The sequence below is a fragment of the Lactuca saligna genome, chromosome 8 (assembly GCF_052625555.1).
Source record: "Lactuca saligna cultivar CGN05327 chromosome 8, ASM5262555v1, whole genome shotgun sequence".
NCBI lineage: Eukaryota > Viridiplantae > Streptophyta > Magnoliopsida > Asterales > Asteraceae > Lactuca > Lactuca saligna.
In genome coordinates, this window is record NC_136424.1 from 161,827,652 (window position 1) to 161,846,246 (window position 18,595).

At 30.6% G+C, this 18,595-nt stretch overlaps 1 protein-coding gene across 11 annotated transcripts; it reads right to left on the minus strand.

Annotated features, from left to right (window-relative positions):
• Window positions 1-2,709: 2,709 nt before the first annotated feature.
• LOC145012616 (uncharacterized) lies at window positions 2,710-7,006 on the minus strand. Of its 11 annotated transcripts, XM_078971413.1 has the most exons (11): window positions 6,908-7,006; window positions 6,677-6,796; window positions 6,468-6,600; window positions 5,830-5,879; window positions 5,654-5,746; window positions 5,064-5,259; window positions 4,900-4,944; window positions 4,688-4,726; window positions 4,542-4,596; window positions 4,263-4,431; window positions 2,710-3,621 (listed from the first exon to the last, which is right to left on the minus strand). In XM_078971413.1, coding segments are annotated over exons 7-11 (324 nt in total). In that variant the 5' UTR covers window positions 4,902-4,944; window positions 5,064-5,259; window positions 5,654-5,746; window positions 5,830-5,879; window positions 6,468-6,600; window positions 6,677-6,796; window positions 6,908-7,006; the 3' UTR covers window positions 2,710-3,562. The 11 variants fall into 11 exon arrangements, 6 of the variants coding, with proteins under 6 accessions (XP_078827539.1, XP_078827538.1, XP_078827537.1 ...); XM_078971412.1 differs by having other exon boundaries at window positions 5,654-5,840; XM_078971411.1 differs by having other exon boundaries at window positions 5,654-5,882.
• Between the last annotated feature and the right edge of the window lie 11,589 nt (window positions 7,007-18,595).

An 18,595-nucleotide genomic window follows, 5' to 3' on the forward strand; every position in this document is an offset into this window, starting at 1 on the left:
TGAGATTTCTCATCAACTCCCTCATGATTTGCGGGCGGGAAGAGGAGGATGCAAAGTCTGTTTGCGTGAGGACACGTGTCCTTACAATACAGGTTGAGGAGAGCTGTCGTCACTGTCCGAAGTAATATGGTTAAGATATGCAAATGCTACAAAATAAAACTCATAAATCCAGATAAATGTACAAACTTGGATTCAGAACTTACAAATTGTTGTGAAAATGTTGTTTTTAATACAAAAAGTGTGAAGTTAGAGAAAATTTGTATCACCGAACTAGCGACAAAATATTTATTTAGTCCAAAATCTATTAATTGTATTTAGTAAACCATTTTATTATCTAATTTCGTGTCAATTTTAACAATATGAAGCAAAGAAAATGGATAAAGTGCTATTTCTAATCTAATCTTAGAAGACATCCTATATAACAATATTATTTACACGTAACAAAAATAAAAATACAACTCTATTGACTGCAATATTTTGGGGGGGATAATTAACAAAATGGCTAATAGGTATAAAAAAATAACCCAGTTTTCCTGAAAAAACAACATGGACCATCTATTTCAAAAAATAAATAAATAAATAATAAAAATAAAAATAAATAAAAATCCAATATTCAAGGCATGGAATTAGTGTTGGGGTCTTTCCTCAAAATTCAATTTAGAACTCTCAAGGAGTATACCACTTCGAAAATTCGACATCGAAAATTTTAGAAGTGGGTAATTGTAACATCATCATACCAAGCCTAGAAGCTTTGAGCTATTTAGTAAAAAAAAACGAAATAAAATAAATATTAAAAAAATGAAACGATTGCATATTATTAAGGTTAAAGTATCTAAGATGTTTAGAAGATCAAACTTTAGGTTTAAAAGAAATTTGACTTAAAAGGATGGTCAAACTTGTCAAGTTTGATAATCTTAAGTGTGACCTTAATATTATTAATTATTGGGATATAATTTGTTAATAAAACCATATTTAAAAGTCTAATTCTAAATCTTTAGATTAAGGTCTTGTTTGATATACGTCTGACCAAGTTGAGTCAAACATTTTTTGCTGACTCAGTCAGACAAACTTGTTTGTTAAGCAGATTTATTGATGTTTGACTCGGAAAGATATATCTGAATGAAGAAGATATGAGATATATCATGACTAAGAAAGATTCCAAACATGCCCTTGCCCTACGTTCAAGTTTCAACGCCTCCATCTCATTTTTTTTCTCTTTCAACTATTGACGATTTGAGACTCACCCACCACCGATCGACGTTGCACCTCTACCAATTGAAGATCTCTTCTAATCAGGTATGATTTCTATCTTCTTAGTTTAGTTTTTCATGTATATATCCGATTTTTCCTATTGTTCATTTTGATTTCGTGTTGTTTCTCTTTCAATTTGTTGTTAATTCCAATTTCTTGCTTTTGCCTGCCCTTGCCCTGTGATTTGCTATCCAATTTGATTTTTCTGCTTGAGAAGTTATAAATATGATGCAGATTGTTAACTCTAATGTTGTATTGTGTTTTTTTTCTCTTTTCACATTAAGATTCTTAAATTTGATGCAAATTTTTTTTACGTAGAAATCTAGTGCAAAATTTTTGTTTGAAAGATAAATATGGTGCAAAATTTGCAATCTGATATTTGCTAAGCTAATTGATTTGTTATCTTGCTTATTGACTTTTTTGATTTGCTAGTTAGTTGATTGATTTGCTAGTCATGCTTTAATTTGTTGGATTCAAACTTAGAAAATCATAGCTTTTGCAAAGATGTTTTTGCTGTTGAATTCATAGATACATATCTGTTAAATGTTCATTTTTGCTGATTTTTGTTGTTGAATGTTGATTTTGAAGTTCACTTTTTATGGAATGGTTTCTATTTGATGTTAAGATCTTTTATGTCCATAAACAAACGGTTTCTGATTGATGTTAGAATACATATTTTTTTTTTCTGTTGAATATTGATTTTGCTCATAAACAAATGATTGCTTGATTTTGCTCATAAACAAATGATTGTTTTATGATTGATGTTAAGATCTTCTATGTCCTTTTGAATTTAGTTGATTTTTGATAGCTGATATGGAGATAAGGGCGGAATGGTGTAGGTAAGGGGTTTTATGAATAGATGGGGTTACGAAAGAGGTTCAAGATGGGTGCTAATAGAGGTTAAAGTACGGTGAAGAAGATGATGATGCAGTGATAGTGGTGTGAAGAAGATGAGGGTAAAATGGTTATTTTTCATAAGTCAGCACATTCAGCCAGATGTACAATCAAACAACCTTGTTTCTTACTCAATCAGGATTTCTTACCCAGACAGGCCTTTCCAGTCAGCACTTTCTCAGCCAGCAACTAGATATCATTTGTAAAACTTTAAGTATGAGGGACCAAATTTGATAAAAACGTTAAACGTAGGATTGACCTTGTTTGATTTAGTTGGAACTATAAATGTTAATGAAGGTTATTTTTATAAGTCATAAATTTATAATATAAACTAGATGAGAAGCCCATGCTTCGTATGGGTCAAAAGTTTCGTTGTTTTATAATGTTCAAAATTACGAAGGAAGTCACACATAGAAGTTGGTTGTTGCTTACATCATATTAAAAGTTAATACAATATACATGGGACAAAGACATTGATAACATGATGCAATTTCTAAGACTTAATGATTCTAAAAACTACGAAATTTATAATACCAAGTTTTTGTGCGACAACAAGCAAACAAATTACCAAAACTACCCTTTTGCATAAAGGGTTTACTATTGCTATCAAAATTACCACTTTCTATTTTCAACAATTCTATGTGAATTCTAAATACCCTAAGACTCATTCAACAACTTCATGATGCACATTTTTTAAATTAAAATACATTAATGAAAAAAAAAAAAAAAACAAAAAAATACATACGATTTTTCATGATGATTTCTCATCTTGTCTTTGCAATGGTCAACCCGATTTTAGTGGGGCATGATTTTAATGTTTTTTACCTGAGCATCCATTTATGGTCAAGCTTTGGTGCCAGACTCCTTAGAAACAAAATGCACAAATTGATATCCTTTTCATTTCCAACTCTTGTCATCACATATAACCTTAACTACAATGCAATTGACCATGGAGGGTAGGTTTTTTATGAGAAGCTCAACGCCAGTTCATAAGATCAAGTCAAAATCCAATATAATGAACGTATTTTAGCGTGCTAATGAAAAAGAACTAATAAAATTTAATTCCCTTCGCCCTCCCTTAAGAATATTCAACCTATCAAACACGGAGTCAACAAATTCTTATGGAAATGAATTCCAAAACACACAATGGAATGGAATCTGAAATTCCAATTCCATCGGAATCTAAAAGGCTTTAAGGTAACAGTTTTTTAAGGTAACAGTTTTTTGCAAATTCACAACCTCTACAAAACATCATCTATCTCTCAAATAAAATGGAAATGGTGTAATTTATAAAAAAAAAAAAAAAAAATGTGACTTTTTATAGATTTTGTTATGCGTAAATGATTCAGAGAAAGAAACATAAACTACTTCTGCTGACATCAAGTATTAGGATCCGCTTATCTCAGTTGAACTCACCTCATATCAATTGAGCCGTCAACATAACATATCCCCAGTCTTGTAAATGACCACATACACCTAAAAGTCGAAACAATAATAATAAATTAATAAGCACAACTAATTTCAATAATCAAGACCCACCTAATTACTTAACTTTTATAACACCACATCCTTCACCTTTTAGGATTTTATTCATTTGGTGATACATGGAAGGTAGGATAAACCCAGAAGACAACATGAAAATATTGACAACTACAACTAAAAGTAGACAACATTCTAGGAATCCCAAAAGAGTAAACCGCTTCCATTATATGTCAGAACATCAGGGATAAATGAAGTTATAAAAAAATCCAGTCTGTCCAGATCTTGTCTTCACTGTGAACAGGGGCAAAATGGTCCAACTGTTATGCAATACGGGTATTGGATTAAAAAAAAAAATACCATTCATTGTGTTTTTAATTATTGCACTGACTGTGAATAGGGACGAAATAGATAACATTCATATGCAATAGCTTATGCATTTGAATACCATATTCTAAAATATGTGCCCTATGTAGCAATTGAAACATTTTACTAACTTATACCACTGAATTTCTATTTTTTCATAATACTTTGGAATCTTTTATTTGATAAAAAAACAAATAGGAGGTAGCATCTAAATCTTGTCACACATAATGACGAAAGTAAGCCATATTAGCTATCAGGAATGATATGCTTACCTAAAAGAAGACAAAATATAAGCAGTAGTTGCCCCACACATGAGTAGAGTATAAGCATATTGGAAGATTCGAAACAGACCATGATAATGATGAAAGTGTTTGCCATAGTGGTCGCTTGTTTACAAATGTCCATGCAAAAAAATGCATCATTATCTGAGAACTCTTGATCCTAAAAACAATGAAAAGAAAAGATAAAACTTCAAGGGCAGATTAGTTATCATATTTATGTTGGATTAAATGCAAGAAATAACAATGTGCTTTTTACTTGAAGCATCTTACTTCAGTGTCGGGCAATTTCTCTTCTGGTCCAGGGGCAACCCAAACTGAAAATGAACTGTCAAATCTCATTGAATCCGTCACTAAAAATTAGAATGATAAAATTGTAATTAATGTCAAAAAATACATATTTCAATAGTGGTATAGACCTTAACTTGCTTGTGGTTATGGAGTTGAATATCCACCACCTGTTTAAGGTAAAAAATGATTATAGGCAGGCTCTTCCCAACTTAATATTTCTAACACATATAAGAAATAAGTATTGCCCCATGTTGGAAGTAAAACTCTTCCACTTAAACTTTTCATTCATAATCCAAATTCAAAATAATTAAAATAAAGGAGTCGGGTTTAATTTTCTTACATGAAAATAGGTGAATATGAGATTGGATCTTGTTGATGTTGTCATCTGCCAAAGACGTTTACACCCGCATCAAACAATCAAAAATATTAGATAAGGAAAATGGTGAAATTATAGGGGACAAAAAATGCTTTATAAAACCAAAATTAGTAATTAGTATGACTGACCAGATCTTTAATTGGCACCTATCTTCCTGCAAGACCCGTTTAGTCCATGCCAGCTTTCATGCACAATCTTCCCTATCTGAATCAAACTTACCTTGTATAAACCCCTCACCTCCATACTCCCCAACAATATCAACACCAACGTGCATAAAGTATTTATTGCAAGGAACAATGTTGTAGGCCTTTCTCATCTTCCAGACTGTGTACAGACATATAAGATTGTAAATTGACTTTATGGACTAATAATAAGCATACACAAATTTGTTATTTTGTTTAATAAGCTTTACCGAAAACCTCAATAAACCTCAAAATAATAAACTTAGTTATTTATATTAAGGGAAAAATAATAATTTATTATATAAATATGCATTTCACTTTAAGATTTAAGTAAAAACAATAAATAAAATGTAAATCTTCAATTTCATTAAGGAAAAAGGTAACCAATTTTAAGGGAGATGAATTCGAAAAGCTAAGAAATGTGCAACTTTGTCACCACTATAGACTACGATATTCCTAAAATAATATTAAATGATTTAACCATATAATAGAAATTAATAAAAGAAACTCAATATCATCAGTATAAAAGCACTTACATCTTGGATCTCTTGCCATGTCGACATGTCCGGTGACCGGAGCTCAAATACATCCGGTTACGTAGTCAAACACACCCACCAACCACCACCAATCTTTCAGGTGAAAACCGAGAGCTGTAAGTTACAGTAGTGGTGGTGGAGGACAAATAGAGTAGATGAAATGGTTGACATCAAACCTTAGTTTCCACTGTTGACAAACAAATGGTAGAGATAAAAGCGGTATCCCCTGCTATTTCATACACAGAAATAGTGCAAGACAAATTAAAGGGATGTTAAAAAGCAAACTCTAATCAATGTGAGACATATTCTAAAATAGAAATAATTGCATTTATTATGAGATGGGTATGCCGATTAGAACATAGGAATAGCAACAAAGAAAGACCAATGAAGGTCGATATTTACAGACAAGCTTCTGGTATGCCAATTACAGGAAGAGCACATATTTTATGAAGTGCATCAACAAATACCGAATGCATAATTTTCTTTATATACGGGGCAAGCATTATTTTTATTCAAAAATAAACTGTTAGCAACATAAAATTGGACAAAATATCCATGAACAGTAAAAGAAGATGTTGCAGAAAAACTGATGTAGAAGAAAAATAACTATGTTCCTGCTATCTCCAGCCATAATTCGGCGACCTCAATTGCCTCGGATCGGTATCTACAACTCACAAAACAGAAATCGAAAATCATTTGCAAAAAACGAAAAAAAAAATCACATAAAGGGAAAAAATTGGATACTAATTAAGCCCAAATTGGAAGAATGATGTTGGCTTTAGAGAAAATTGAGAAGGTAAGGGAAAAAATAGACCTTCCATAGCCGACGACTGTTCCTCCCCAAGACATGGCCATTTTTTTAGCTTATATCGACTCTAGCAGGAGTGATGGTTTACTTACGGCGGCAAACTTCCCAGACATAGTTTCTTTCCTCAACACTCACAGACCTAAACATATGTGACGTAGAAGATATAAAAGACGACAAAAAAGAATGTTGACATCTCATGCCGTAAATCGAAAAACCTGAAGTCTTTTGGTAGCATAAGTAATCGATTCCTGAACTCGGATGTGAGCTGCGTTATGTGTGGTTGAAATATCTTAGCGTCCATCCTTTTATGTGTTGCTCAATGATGGAATTGAAGCCTTTGTGTAGAGAGAAAAAAGTTGAAATAGATAAGAGAAAGGAGAAGAAAAGCCGATGGTTAAAACCAACCCTAACTAAGAGGAAGAAAGAAAAAAAGACGTAAGAAATACCTGGAGTTTATCCTTGGAGCAGAGATAATGAAATCTGTGGAAGGATCAGGAAGTAAATACCCTAACCACTGTGGTCGCCCGAGGAACAGTACCCTGGTCAGGTACTGTTGCTAACTTTCATTCCCTTAATATATATATATATATATATATATATATATATATATATATATATATATATATATATATATATATATATATATATACTAGCAGCGTACCCGCGCAAACCGGCGGGGTGTGTAAATTCTTTCGGTGATATGTTTCCTCTACAAAAATGTTATGTTACAAAAGAAAGTACATGTCGAAAACAAAATAATCAAACTATGGTGTTATTTGGGAGATGAAGTCATTTTTTGTTCCTAGACGGTGGGCTTTATAGTAGATGAGGGAACAAAGAGGTATATGCGATTGGAGGGATATTTGAATCAACATGCTAAATTTAAGGATATCTAAAAGTGTTCAAAATTTGAATGAATCCGGGATTTGAGGGAACAATATCAAATTGTTGAGAAATATAAGGAGATTTGATGATAAATATTTGAATTCAAAATGTGGTTAAGATTTAATATTATTTTATTAATGTTTACTTGTACTATCAGCTTCATTATTTGGACGTCTTAAAAAAATATTATTATTATAATCAATCTATTTTTAAAAATAGTTAGATTTCTTTTATAAGATAGTAAAGATATATATATATATATATATATATATATATATATATATATATATATATATATATATATATATACACTAGCAGCGTACCCGCGCAAAGCGGCGGGGTGTGTAAATTTTTTCGGTGATATGTTTCCTCTACAAAAATGTTATGTTACAAAAGAAAGTACATGTCGAAGACAAAATAATCAAACTATGATGTTATTTGGGAGATGAAGTCATTTTTTATTCCTAGACGGTGGGCTTTATAGCAGACGAGGGAACAAAGAGGTATCTGCGATTGGAGGGATATTTAAATTAACATGCTAAATTTAAGGATATCGAAAAGGGTTCAAAATTTGAATGAATCCGGGATTTGAGGGAACCATATCAAATTGCTGAGAAATATAAGGAGATTTGATGATAAATATTTGAATTCAAAATATGGTTAAAATTTAATATTATTTTATTAATGGCTAGTTGTACTATCAGCTTCATCATTTGGACGTCTTAAAAAAATATTATTATTATAATCAATCTATTTTTAGAAATAGTTAGATTTCTTTTATAAGATACTAAAGATATATATATATATATATATATATATATATATATATATATATATATATATAGGGTTAGGTTCATTTGAGACCACCTATATTTTGTGAAACCGTGAGACGCATTTATTTATTTATTTTTATTTTTTTTAATTTTTTTTTAATTTTTTTTTAGTTAATTCATGTTCCGAAAATAATATTTAAAAAAAGAATTTTTTGATTTTTCCATTTATTTTGCATTTTAAAATTATTTTTAGAATATGTACAGTGTAATATTCTATTTAGAATATTTCACGTACTTTTCAAAAAAAAATAGAATTTTTTTATTTATTTTTATTTTTTTAGTTAATTCAAGTTCCGAAAATAATATTTAAAAAAAGAATTTTTAGATTTTTCCATTTATTTTGCATTTTAAAATCATTTTTTAGAATATGTCAGTGTAATATTCTATTTAGAATATTTCACGTATTTTTCAAAAAAAAAAAAAACGGAATTTTTTTTTTATTTTTTTTTTATTTTTTTTAGTTAATTCAAGTTCCGAAAATAATATTTAAAAAAATAATTTTTGGATTTTTCCATTTATTTCGCATTTTAAAATTATTTTTAGATTTGGTCTAACGGTCTCACAAAATTATAATGGTCTCAAATGAACATGAACATATATATATATATATATATATATATATATATATATATATATATATATATATATATATATATATATAGGGTTAGGTTTATTTGAGACCACCTATATTTTGTGAGACCGTGAGACGCATTTTTTTTATTTTTTTTTTATTTTTTTTAGTTAATTCATGTTCCGAAAATAATATTTAAAAAAAGAATTTTTTGATTTTTCCATTTATTTTGCATTTTAAAATTATTTTTAGAATATGTACAGTGTAATATTCTATTTAGAATATTTCACGTATTTTTCAAAAAAAATAGAATTTTTTTTATTTCTTTTTTATTTTTTTTAGTTAATTCAAGTTCCGAAAATAATATTTAAAAAAAGAATTTTTAGATTTTTCCATTTATTTTGCATTTTAAAATTATTTTTTAGAATATTTCAGTGTAATATTCTATTTAGAATATTTCACGTATTTTTAAAAAAAAAACGGAATTTTTTTTTATTTTTTTTATATATTTTTTTAGTTAATTCAAGTTCCGAAAATAATATTTAAAAAAAGAATTTTTGGATTTTTCCATTTATTTTGCATTTTAAAATTATTTTTAGACCATTCTAATTTTGAGACCATTCTAATTTTGTGAGACCGTGAGATCAAATCTAAAAATAATTTTAAAATGCAAAATAAATGGAAAAATCCAAAAATTCTTTTTTTAAATATTATTTTCGGAACTTGAATTAACTAAAAAAAATATTAAAAAATATAAAAAAAAATAAATAAAAAAAATTCCGTTTTTTTTTTGAAAAATACGTGAAATATTCTAAATATAATATTACACTGACATATTCTAAAAAATAATTTTAAAATGCAAAATAAATGGAAAAATCTAAAAATTCTTTTTTTAAATATTATTTTCGGAACTTGAATTAAATAAAAAAATAAAAAAAAATTCTATTTTTTTTGAAAAATACGTGAAATATTCTAAATAGAATATTACACTGTACATATTCTAAAAATAATTTTAAAATGCAAAATAAATGGAAAAATCAAAAAATTCTTTTTTTAAATATTATTTTCGGAACATGAATTAACTTAAAAAAATAAAAAAATTAAAAAAAATTAAAAAAAATTAAAAAAAAATTAAAAAAATTCGTCTCACGGTCTCACAAAATATAGGTGGTCTCAAATGAACCTAACCCTATATATATATATATATATATATATATATATATATATATATATATATATATATATATATATATTAATAATATGACTTATTTTGTAGGTTAGTTGGTGAATTTTAAAGAATATTTGGAAATCATAGGGTGTAAATGGTAAATTTCTTCATAACTAGACATAATCTTCATCTTCTTCCCCATTTGAAGGACGAGAAACGATTTTAAGAGAGGGAAAGATGAAGATGACGAACTCAAGGCAAGAAATTAGATCTAGAAGTTCACATTAAACAAAGAGGCTAAGAATTAAGTAGAAGCTTGTGTAAGGTATAAACTTTGTTCATCTTCACAAATTATTTTCGATCTATGGTTTGTGGAGAAACCCTCAAATCTGAAAATAACTTCATTACATTCGTTTTAGTGATGATTCTAGTGAGCTTTAGTTAGTAATCAATTATCTACTCTTACTCTACTCATTCATGGTTTAATATTTGAGATATAATCATTTTGAAGGCTTTAAGAGCTCGTTAATGATGGTTTTCAAATATTAGCTTAAATGTATGGATTCAACGAAGATTTGAAGCTTAAATTATGCTGTGAAAACAACTTTAAGATAAGGATCTCATTCATTGGGTGTAGGATGCAATTATGAACTTGTTGAGAATTTTCACTTTGACTTGATGTATTTATGATGATTTGAGTTTCACATTGGTTCGATCTAGCATTGAGAGTTAAACGTTTATGGAAGCATTATAAGGAATGATTCATCAAGTCAAAGTGAAGATCAAGTAGTGATGATTTAAGTTTCACAATTTATGAGAAGAAATGGAAGCTTATATGATTTCATTTGAAACTAAATAGATTATGATTACAAAGCATGTTGAATAATCACATTTGAACCTCAAATCCATGTAATAGATGTGGATTGATGTTTAAGTAAAGCTTGAGACATCGAATAATCATTAGAAACTAGGTTGGAAGTGTTGAAAGTGATTTGGATAAGTATCGGGATATTCTTGAGCTTTTAGGTCGTTTTGGTAAGACATACATGCCACACGATCGTGTGACTGACTTAGTATAATTCCAACATGATCATTGTTAGTCGTTAGATGTATCTTTATTCATCTTTTTTTTTTTTGTCTATTTTTCTTTTGTTTTGCAAAGCATTTTTTTGCATATTTTACTGCAATTTTAGCAATAAATCGGACAACTTGTGCTTAACCATAGAATGTATATACTACTCATATTTTAATGTATTTTTCAAGGTAGTTGACGTGGAGCAGGATTTTAAAGATAGGTGGACGCAGATTAGAGCATTGAAGCATGACTAAAGCTGAAAAACACTTGAATAAGTTCGAAGCTAGAAGGAAGCAACTTGGAATGAAGATATGAAGACTGGAATGCACAAAAACCCTAAAACACGGGTTGTGTTAAACACAACACGACCGTGTTCCACCTTCAAGAATCTCTAGAATTATTTTTGGCATTTTTACATCAAAAGGACTTGGTAGTACAACACAATCGTCTTCCACTAGATACAAGTCGCGTTCCACTATTGAGGGGCAGATTTTCTGATTTTTTACATTTATAAGAGACCACAACACAGTAACACAACCGTGTTTCACAATTTTTGTCTCATAATAGCATTGGACTACATTTAACTTATTTGGGACACGTTTTCTCTGGAAACACATGTCATGTTCTTCGTAACACGACCGTGTTCCCCATCGAAGCATTATCTAGACATTGTTGACCCTATAAATACATCCCTTGACTCCATACGAAACCCTACTTGTTGTTGACGATTTTCTGGTGAATTCTTATGATTTCGATGATTTTTGAAGATATGAAGACTACGATTCAACTTGTTTATTTAGTTTCATAAGATTTATTTTCTAGATTTTAGACTTATATCTTTTGATTGGTTTTCAACTATATCCGGCTAAAAACTTTATATTCCATTTTCTCATAGACTACAACTTTTATGCAAGTAATCGTTAGATTTAGTTTTTTTTATCTATAATTATATCTAGTAGTAATCAGTTTGTGTTAATCAAGAGTTTAATTTATATTTGGTTCATGTTGGTCAATTGAATTATTGTTAGAACGATATCAACTAATCATTTATTAAAATTCATAATTGTTTTATTGACTGTTAAATGGTAACAAACATTATAGTGATTCTATAATGGGATTTAATATTTGATGTAAACTGATTTTACAAGTTTTTACGTTTACAAGAAGTATTGAATTTTGATGGAAAATTTTACACCGAGCTTATAGTGATTTTTCTAATTTAATTAAGAGCTTATTTAGTTAATTTAATAAAAATCAAGTTTAACTCAAAGTGCTTATTTTTTAGTAGACAAATTTGTAAAAGAAATTTCCTAAAGCTTGTTAGCAGTTTTAATACCAACTTAGACAAAAACACATTTCAAATAACCATGTTGTTCGGTTATTTGTATAATTAGGATATGCGTTTTTTTATATAAGTTTTTTTTTTCAGTTATTATTTAATTAATAGGAAAAACCCTTTTTTTAAATACTTGTTCGCATTAGTGTGTCGAGCACAAAAAGACATTGCCTTTAACACGTGTCCCTATGGATTTGACTTTGCTTAGTGTGTGCTACCCTTTTGTGCAAACAAGTAGTGATTTTTATTGTCCCTCTACATTTTTCGTCAGAAACTCTTAGTAAGTGGTGCTACGCTTACTAGACTTTTAGGATAGCTCATATTCATAATTATAATCATTATTAGGCTAAATTCCTAATTAATTCCAAGCTATAATTTTGATTGATCTACTTACGGGAGAAGCGTATAGAATGTTCATGATGGTTTGGTTGTTGGATTCAGAAAGGCTATACATCGAAATGGTCATACCTCCTAACTGTCCGACCTGGTTGATCCTTATTTCATAAAACTTTTGGTATTCATTGGGATTAGTGAAGGATCTAGTTTTCATTACCAGATCATTATAGAAATTAATAGGTTAAAGTATTATATGTTAATACTTGTTTGGTGTGTTATCCCCCAGTTGAATCGTCGGTAGAATCACCCAGATAGCTGTCAATCTTCCAAGTTATTGTCTGGGTGAGTTATCTCACTATACCATGTAGTATAATATATACCCATGTGTGTTAGGATATAGAACTAGTAGAGTAGAGCTGATAGAATAGTCTTTATATGCTTAAGTGTAAACTGGTAGAGTAGAAAGTATACATGTGACATCTTGGAATTTAGGTCTAAATTTGTAAGCAATCAATTCACTGCGAACCTCTTTGTAACTTAACCTATTGAGTTTTAATGAATGGTTTGGCAAATATATAGTGTCATTATAATTATAACAAGATATGAAATAGTATCTTACTTTCCTTGTGTAGGAAATCTTAAAAAAATATAAACACAAACTGTAATACTAGTTAATACGTCTGAAAAACTGGAATTTTGTATTAAGCGTTTGTGAGAGAAGCAAACACTCTAGTCTCATATTTCATGTTCACCTGAGTCCGAAATATAAGGAACTTCCAAAACGGAGTTCGTATGCAAAAGATCATATTGTTTTAAAAAAACCAAACCGATATAACACTGATTTTACCTACTTTGCATAAACAATTTTAATCCTTTAAGGCACTTGTAAACCTCATATGGAAATTTCGAGAGCGTTTTTAGATTCAGACTATGGTCTAATATTTTTTTTATAGTCAAAAGATTATTAATATAAATATTTGTAAACGTCAAAAAATCCGACATTTCAGACCAATTAGACGTGAAACTTTAAATGCAATTTCCCAGAGTTCTACAACTCGAAAAAATTATCCTTTCAAGTTTTCGGAATCCTTGAATTAAATTCTATCATTTTTCGCCTTTGGAAAAATTATTTGATGATGAAAATTGGACACGTGAACCGAAAATTATTTTCGTGACATTTTAATGTCACCATATGTTATATTCTTAAAAAAATGGCCAAGTAGGACTCGACTCACTAACTCTTTTACATATCTTTCCATATCTCTCCATATCTCTCCCTATCATCTCTTTATATATCTTATGTACTTCAAATTGGAATTTTGTGAAAGTCAAACTCTTATTAGTGATGAGTTTTATATAAACAATCCTATGTGTTCATGTAACCCTAGATTAGATCTATGTTTTCTCTATTATACATATAAGAATTGAACACAAAATAGTAAACCCTAGTATGAATCTAATATTTCAAAATCTACATAATGAACATTAGAACACATACCTTTGTGAACATCCTTGCTTTGGAGAACAAGTAGCACAAGCATAGTAGCTCTAATGGCCCATAAACACACTAGGGCAAGAGGATGAATATGAGAGAGAGGAGAGAGGAATCACTTACTCAAGACTTTAGATCTTCTAGGGTTTCTATAGAGTTCACAAATTCAAGAGGCCAAGGGGGTCTATTTATACTTGAGGCTAGCTAGGGTTTTGAGGTAGAAACCCTAATCCCTTAGCTTAGGGCCTAAGCAAGTCCATGGACTCACTTACCTTAGGGCTTGGACGAAAATCTCTGGAACCTTCTATGGATTTTCGGCCCTCCCTAATAAGGGTGATCCAATGGCCCAAAACCACAACTATCAAATAGTTGCAAAACATCCCTTTGCACTTTTAATAAGTTCCTTTAATCCCAAAATCAATTCCAAATTAATTTTTGGTTACATACTAATTAATAATATGATTTTTAATTAATATACATTACATTTAAATATTAAAACAAACTCAAAATCAAGCAACCTCTTCAACATCCCACCTTGTTGATCCACATAATCAGTATATACTTGATTATAACATGAACCTCCCACCTATTGACTACTTTTAGTTAGAGCATGAATTTGAATATTTGAATTCATATACCCTGAAAATAACAACCAATGTAATATCAGAAAACAGATACAATAGTTTGTTAAGCTCAAATCAGCTCAAATTTGAAATTAGATTCTTCACAAAATCATAACTCAGACTCATCAGAAAACAGAACTCAATTCAACAAAACAAAAATCAGATACAACAGTTTGAAAGGTGTGAATCAAATACAACCATATCTTTAATCCCATTAACAGCTTCACATGTGTGTCATCTGATGCCCAAAACTGGGACAACATCGAAGTTATGTTATGCCTATAACAGGAAAAAAAATATGTAACGCTCGCAGATTCGGGATAGTCAATTTAGAGACAATAAACATCAAAAATAAGTTATTGATGGAATATTATTTAGTAGGATTAATCTTAACCAAGTGGTAGTATATGTTACAAGGGTTCCATACATATATAGAACGCCAAAATCCAAGTTATAACGAAGAAGTTTTGGCTCGTCGAAGTTTTACGGCAAAACCGGCAGGACACCGGGAGACGTGAATAGTGAATTTATGATAAAGGACTTTTTAGCCTTAATGATCTAAACAATAGTTGTAGTGTACATTAAACCGAGAGCATGCATAAAAAGAACACCCAAATTTGACTTCGTATGAGGAAGTTATGAATTTTCTAAGATTTGTTATAGCAGTGCACGACCTGAAACTCAAATTTTAGATCGAGCGGTTTTCAAGCTACACTACCTAAATGAGAGTTGAAGATCTCATTAATAGGAAGCAACGATAAAAAGATAGACGAAAATGGAGTCCATATGAAAGAGTTACGAATTTTTCGCGGTCATTTAACAATATAATCTTCTCCTACTGTTAAATTTAAGATCGGTCGAGAATTAGCCGACGAAGTCGAAATGAAAGTTGTAGATCTTATTTTTACCTACTCGTGGATATAAAGAACATAAAAAACAGAGCTCGTATGTGAAAGTTACGGATTTTAGAAGTCGGAAGTATGCTGCGCGAAAATGGGTGACGTGACACAATCTTGGCCATTGCTTTCTCCCCAAGTCTTGCCACCAGATGGTGACATGTGGCACCAAGTTCAGCCATATTTCACCCTATAAATAGAACCTCTCCCACCCTCATTTTCTTCACACCTATCCCATTCTTTCTTCTCTCTACACTCTCTCTAAACCTCCCAAAACTCCTCTAGTGCTAGAAGAAAGCCTCGGAGCACTCGAAGGCTCCGAGAAGAAGAGCTTTCGGCTCGGAAGTTCTGCCCCTGCAGAGCCCGACTTCTAGCCAAACCCCCTCGTAGGTAAGATACACCTACACTAATTTATATATAGTTTTTATTTAAATATAGTAATGTTATTAGGACCTTATAATAAATATTCAGGCTATTATTAAAAGTTATATAAGTGTCGTTATATTATATTTTTAACCACTCGCGGTACGGGGAATATGGTTTAAAGGGCCGCATAGGGTTGTTGGATTTCAGAAGTGCTATATGCCAAAATAGTCCCGCCCTCCGGTGTTTTATATTTGGCCTATCTTTATATAGTGGTTGAGAAATATTGTTTCGTGCTTATATAATAGTAATAATAGAAACACTATTAATTAGTCTCGTTGAATATTAGACTAAACTCTAGTGGTAATGATACTAGGTTTTGTCAATGGAAAATTGTGTTAAGAGTAACGAAGTGCTGTCCGAGTGGTGAGTCACCACCTTTTCAAGTGAGTGCATGGTTACTTTCATCTTACACATAGATATGATGTATTTTATATAAACTACGTGCTATGTGTGCATATTATCTATATACTTGCTATCTATGATGGATGAACGGTTTTATACAAGTTTTATATGATTTAAACTATATATGTATTTATATCTAGGTAATATGTAGGCTAAAACATGGGTAGATGAAAAATATGAGTTGGATGATGAGTTGAGAGGTGATATAGATCATGAGGTAAGGGTGGGAGGTGGACGATGTGAGAAGCCATGTTCTAAATGTTGGTCTCGTCATCTAGTAGAGTATGGATGACAACTACAGACTATTCTAGACAGTCCAGTGGAACACTAGCAGGCTCGTAACATGTATGTGTTGTAAACGATGTGCTCACTGATGTACTCTAAAAACCCAATGACATGTATTGTGAGTGGACTCTCGAAAATGATATTGTCAATAAACGAGATAAACCCCAACGACTATGGAGTTAGCGCCTCTTGAGCAAACCTTGGTAACTATGGATTTAGTGCTCATTTGAGAAAACCATGGCAACGATGGATTTCCTATCGATTCCTTAGGAATAAATGAACGAGGAATACCTGATTCTTAGGGTAGATCCTTAAGAGTAAAGTATATAATGAGGATGAGTAATTTGGTTGTTTAATTGTTTGAAGATTAAAGATGATAATTATATTACTGTGGGTTGAAAACCCTATGTACTCACCAAGTTTCCCAACCTGACCCACTCAGTTTATTTATATCACAGGTGTTGATATGAAGTTACATTACACTGAGAGATTAAGGAGATATGAATCACTAGTGATAATGAATGTAAGTTCTATTTGTGCTTATGTTAGTGTATTAACGATGACATCCCAAATGTTTTAAAATGAATAAAAATACGTTTTTCTTTGGAAATGCCTTGGTAACGTATTTATCATGTTTTACTGGGAACAAATTTTGAAACATTTTTATTAAAATAGGTACTCTAATTTTTATAAAGCATAAACAAAATCGGTCTTTTCCGGCCATGAAAACGGGGATGTCACACAACAGAAGAGTTGAATTAAATTCATCAAAATTGGGACAACATCGACTAGATCAGAACTCAAATTTAATCAAAATAATCAGAAATCATAACTCAAAGCAGATGAAATTCGACTAGATGTGATCATGCGAGCAGATTCAGAACAGTTGTGCTACATTGAATCAGCAAAAAAAAACATAATCTTACCTGGATGGATGTCGACTAGATTAGAACTAGAATCAGCAGGTCGTTGTCGTTAGTAGTGAGCAGATGAAAACAAATGATCAGAACTCGATTCAGATTGTAGGTCGTTGGCTCGATGCTTGCTATTTCTGGTTCCTACGGTCCTGCTTGCCACAAATGAAAAGGAACAAGGTAGATGAGACTTCAGATGGGTCGATAACTCCACTTCTTTTCCGATCGAGAGAAGAGAATACAGATGAAAATTTGATTATGTCAATTTTTGTTGTCAGCTGGAAATTGGAATGGAAGCAAAGGATACGTGATTTTAGGGTTAGAGGTTCGAAGGGCTGAAATATATATATATATATATATATATATATATATATATATATATATATATATATATATATATATATATATATATATATATATATATATATATATATATATATATAACGCCTGCATTTCCAGGCTAGGCATTATTGTTGATGTAATAGTCTGGGTTAACCCTTGTAACTCTTTTTGAAGTATTAATGATGAAATATTTGAGTATTATGTGAATTATGTGTTTATTTTCTTAACTATTATAATTTAATGTATTAAGAATAAAATAAGCGTCAAAATTAAAGTGTGAGATAAGCCCGATATCTTTACATGAAGATGTAGTGGTTGAAACAAGGATTCCGGAGATATAAAGAATGCCGAAATCCGAGTTATAACGAAGAAGTAAATACATGTCGAAGTTTCGCGACAGAACCGACGACGCTAAATGACGTAAAAAGTGAAATTTAGGTTAGGGCGATATTTAGCCTTAGTGATCTAAACAAAAGTCGTAGAGTTCGTTAAACCGAGATCGTGCGTAAAAAGAATGCCTAAATCTGACTTCGTATGAGGAAGTTATGAT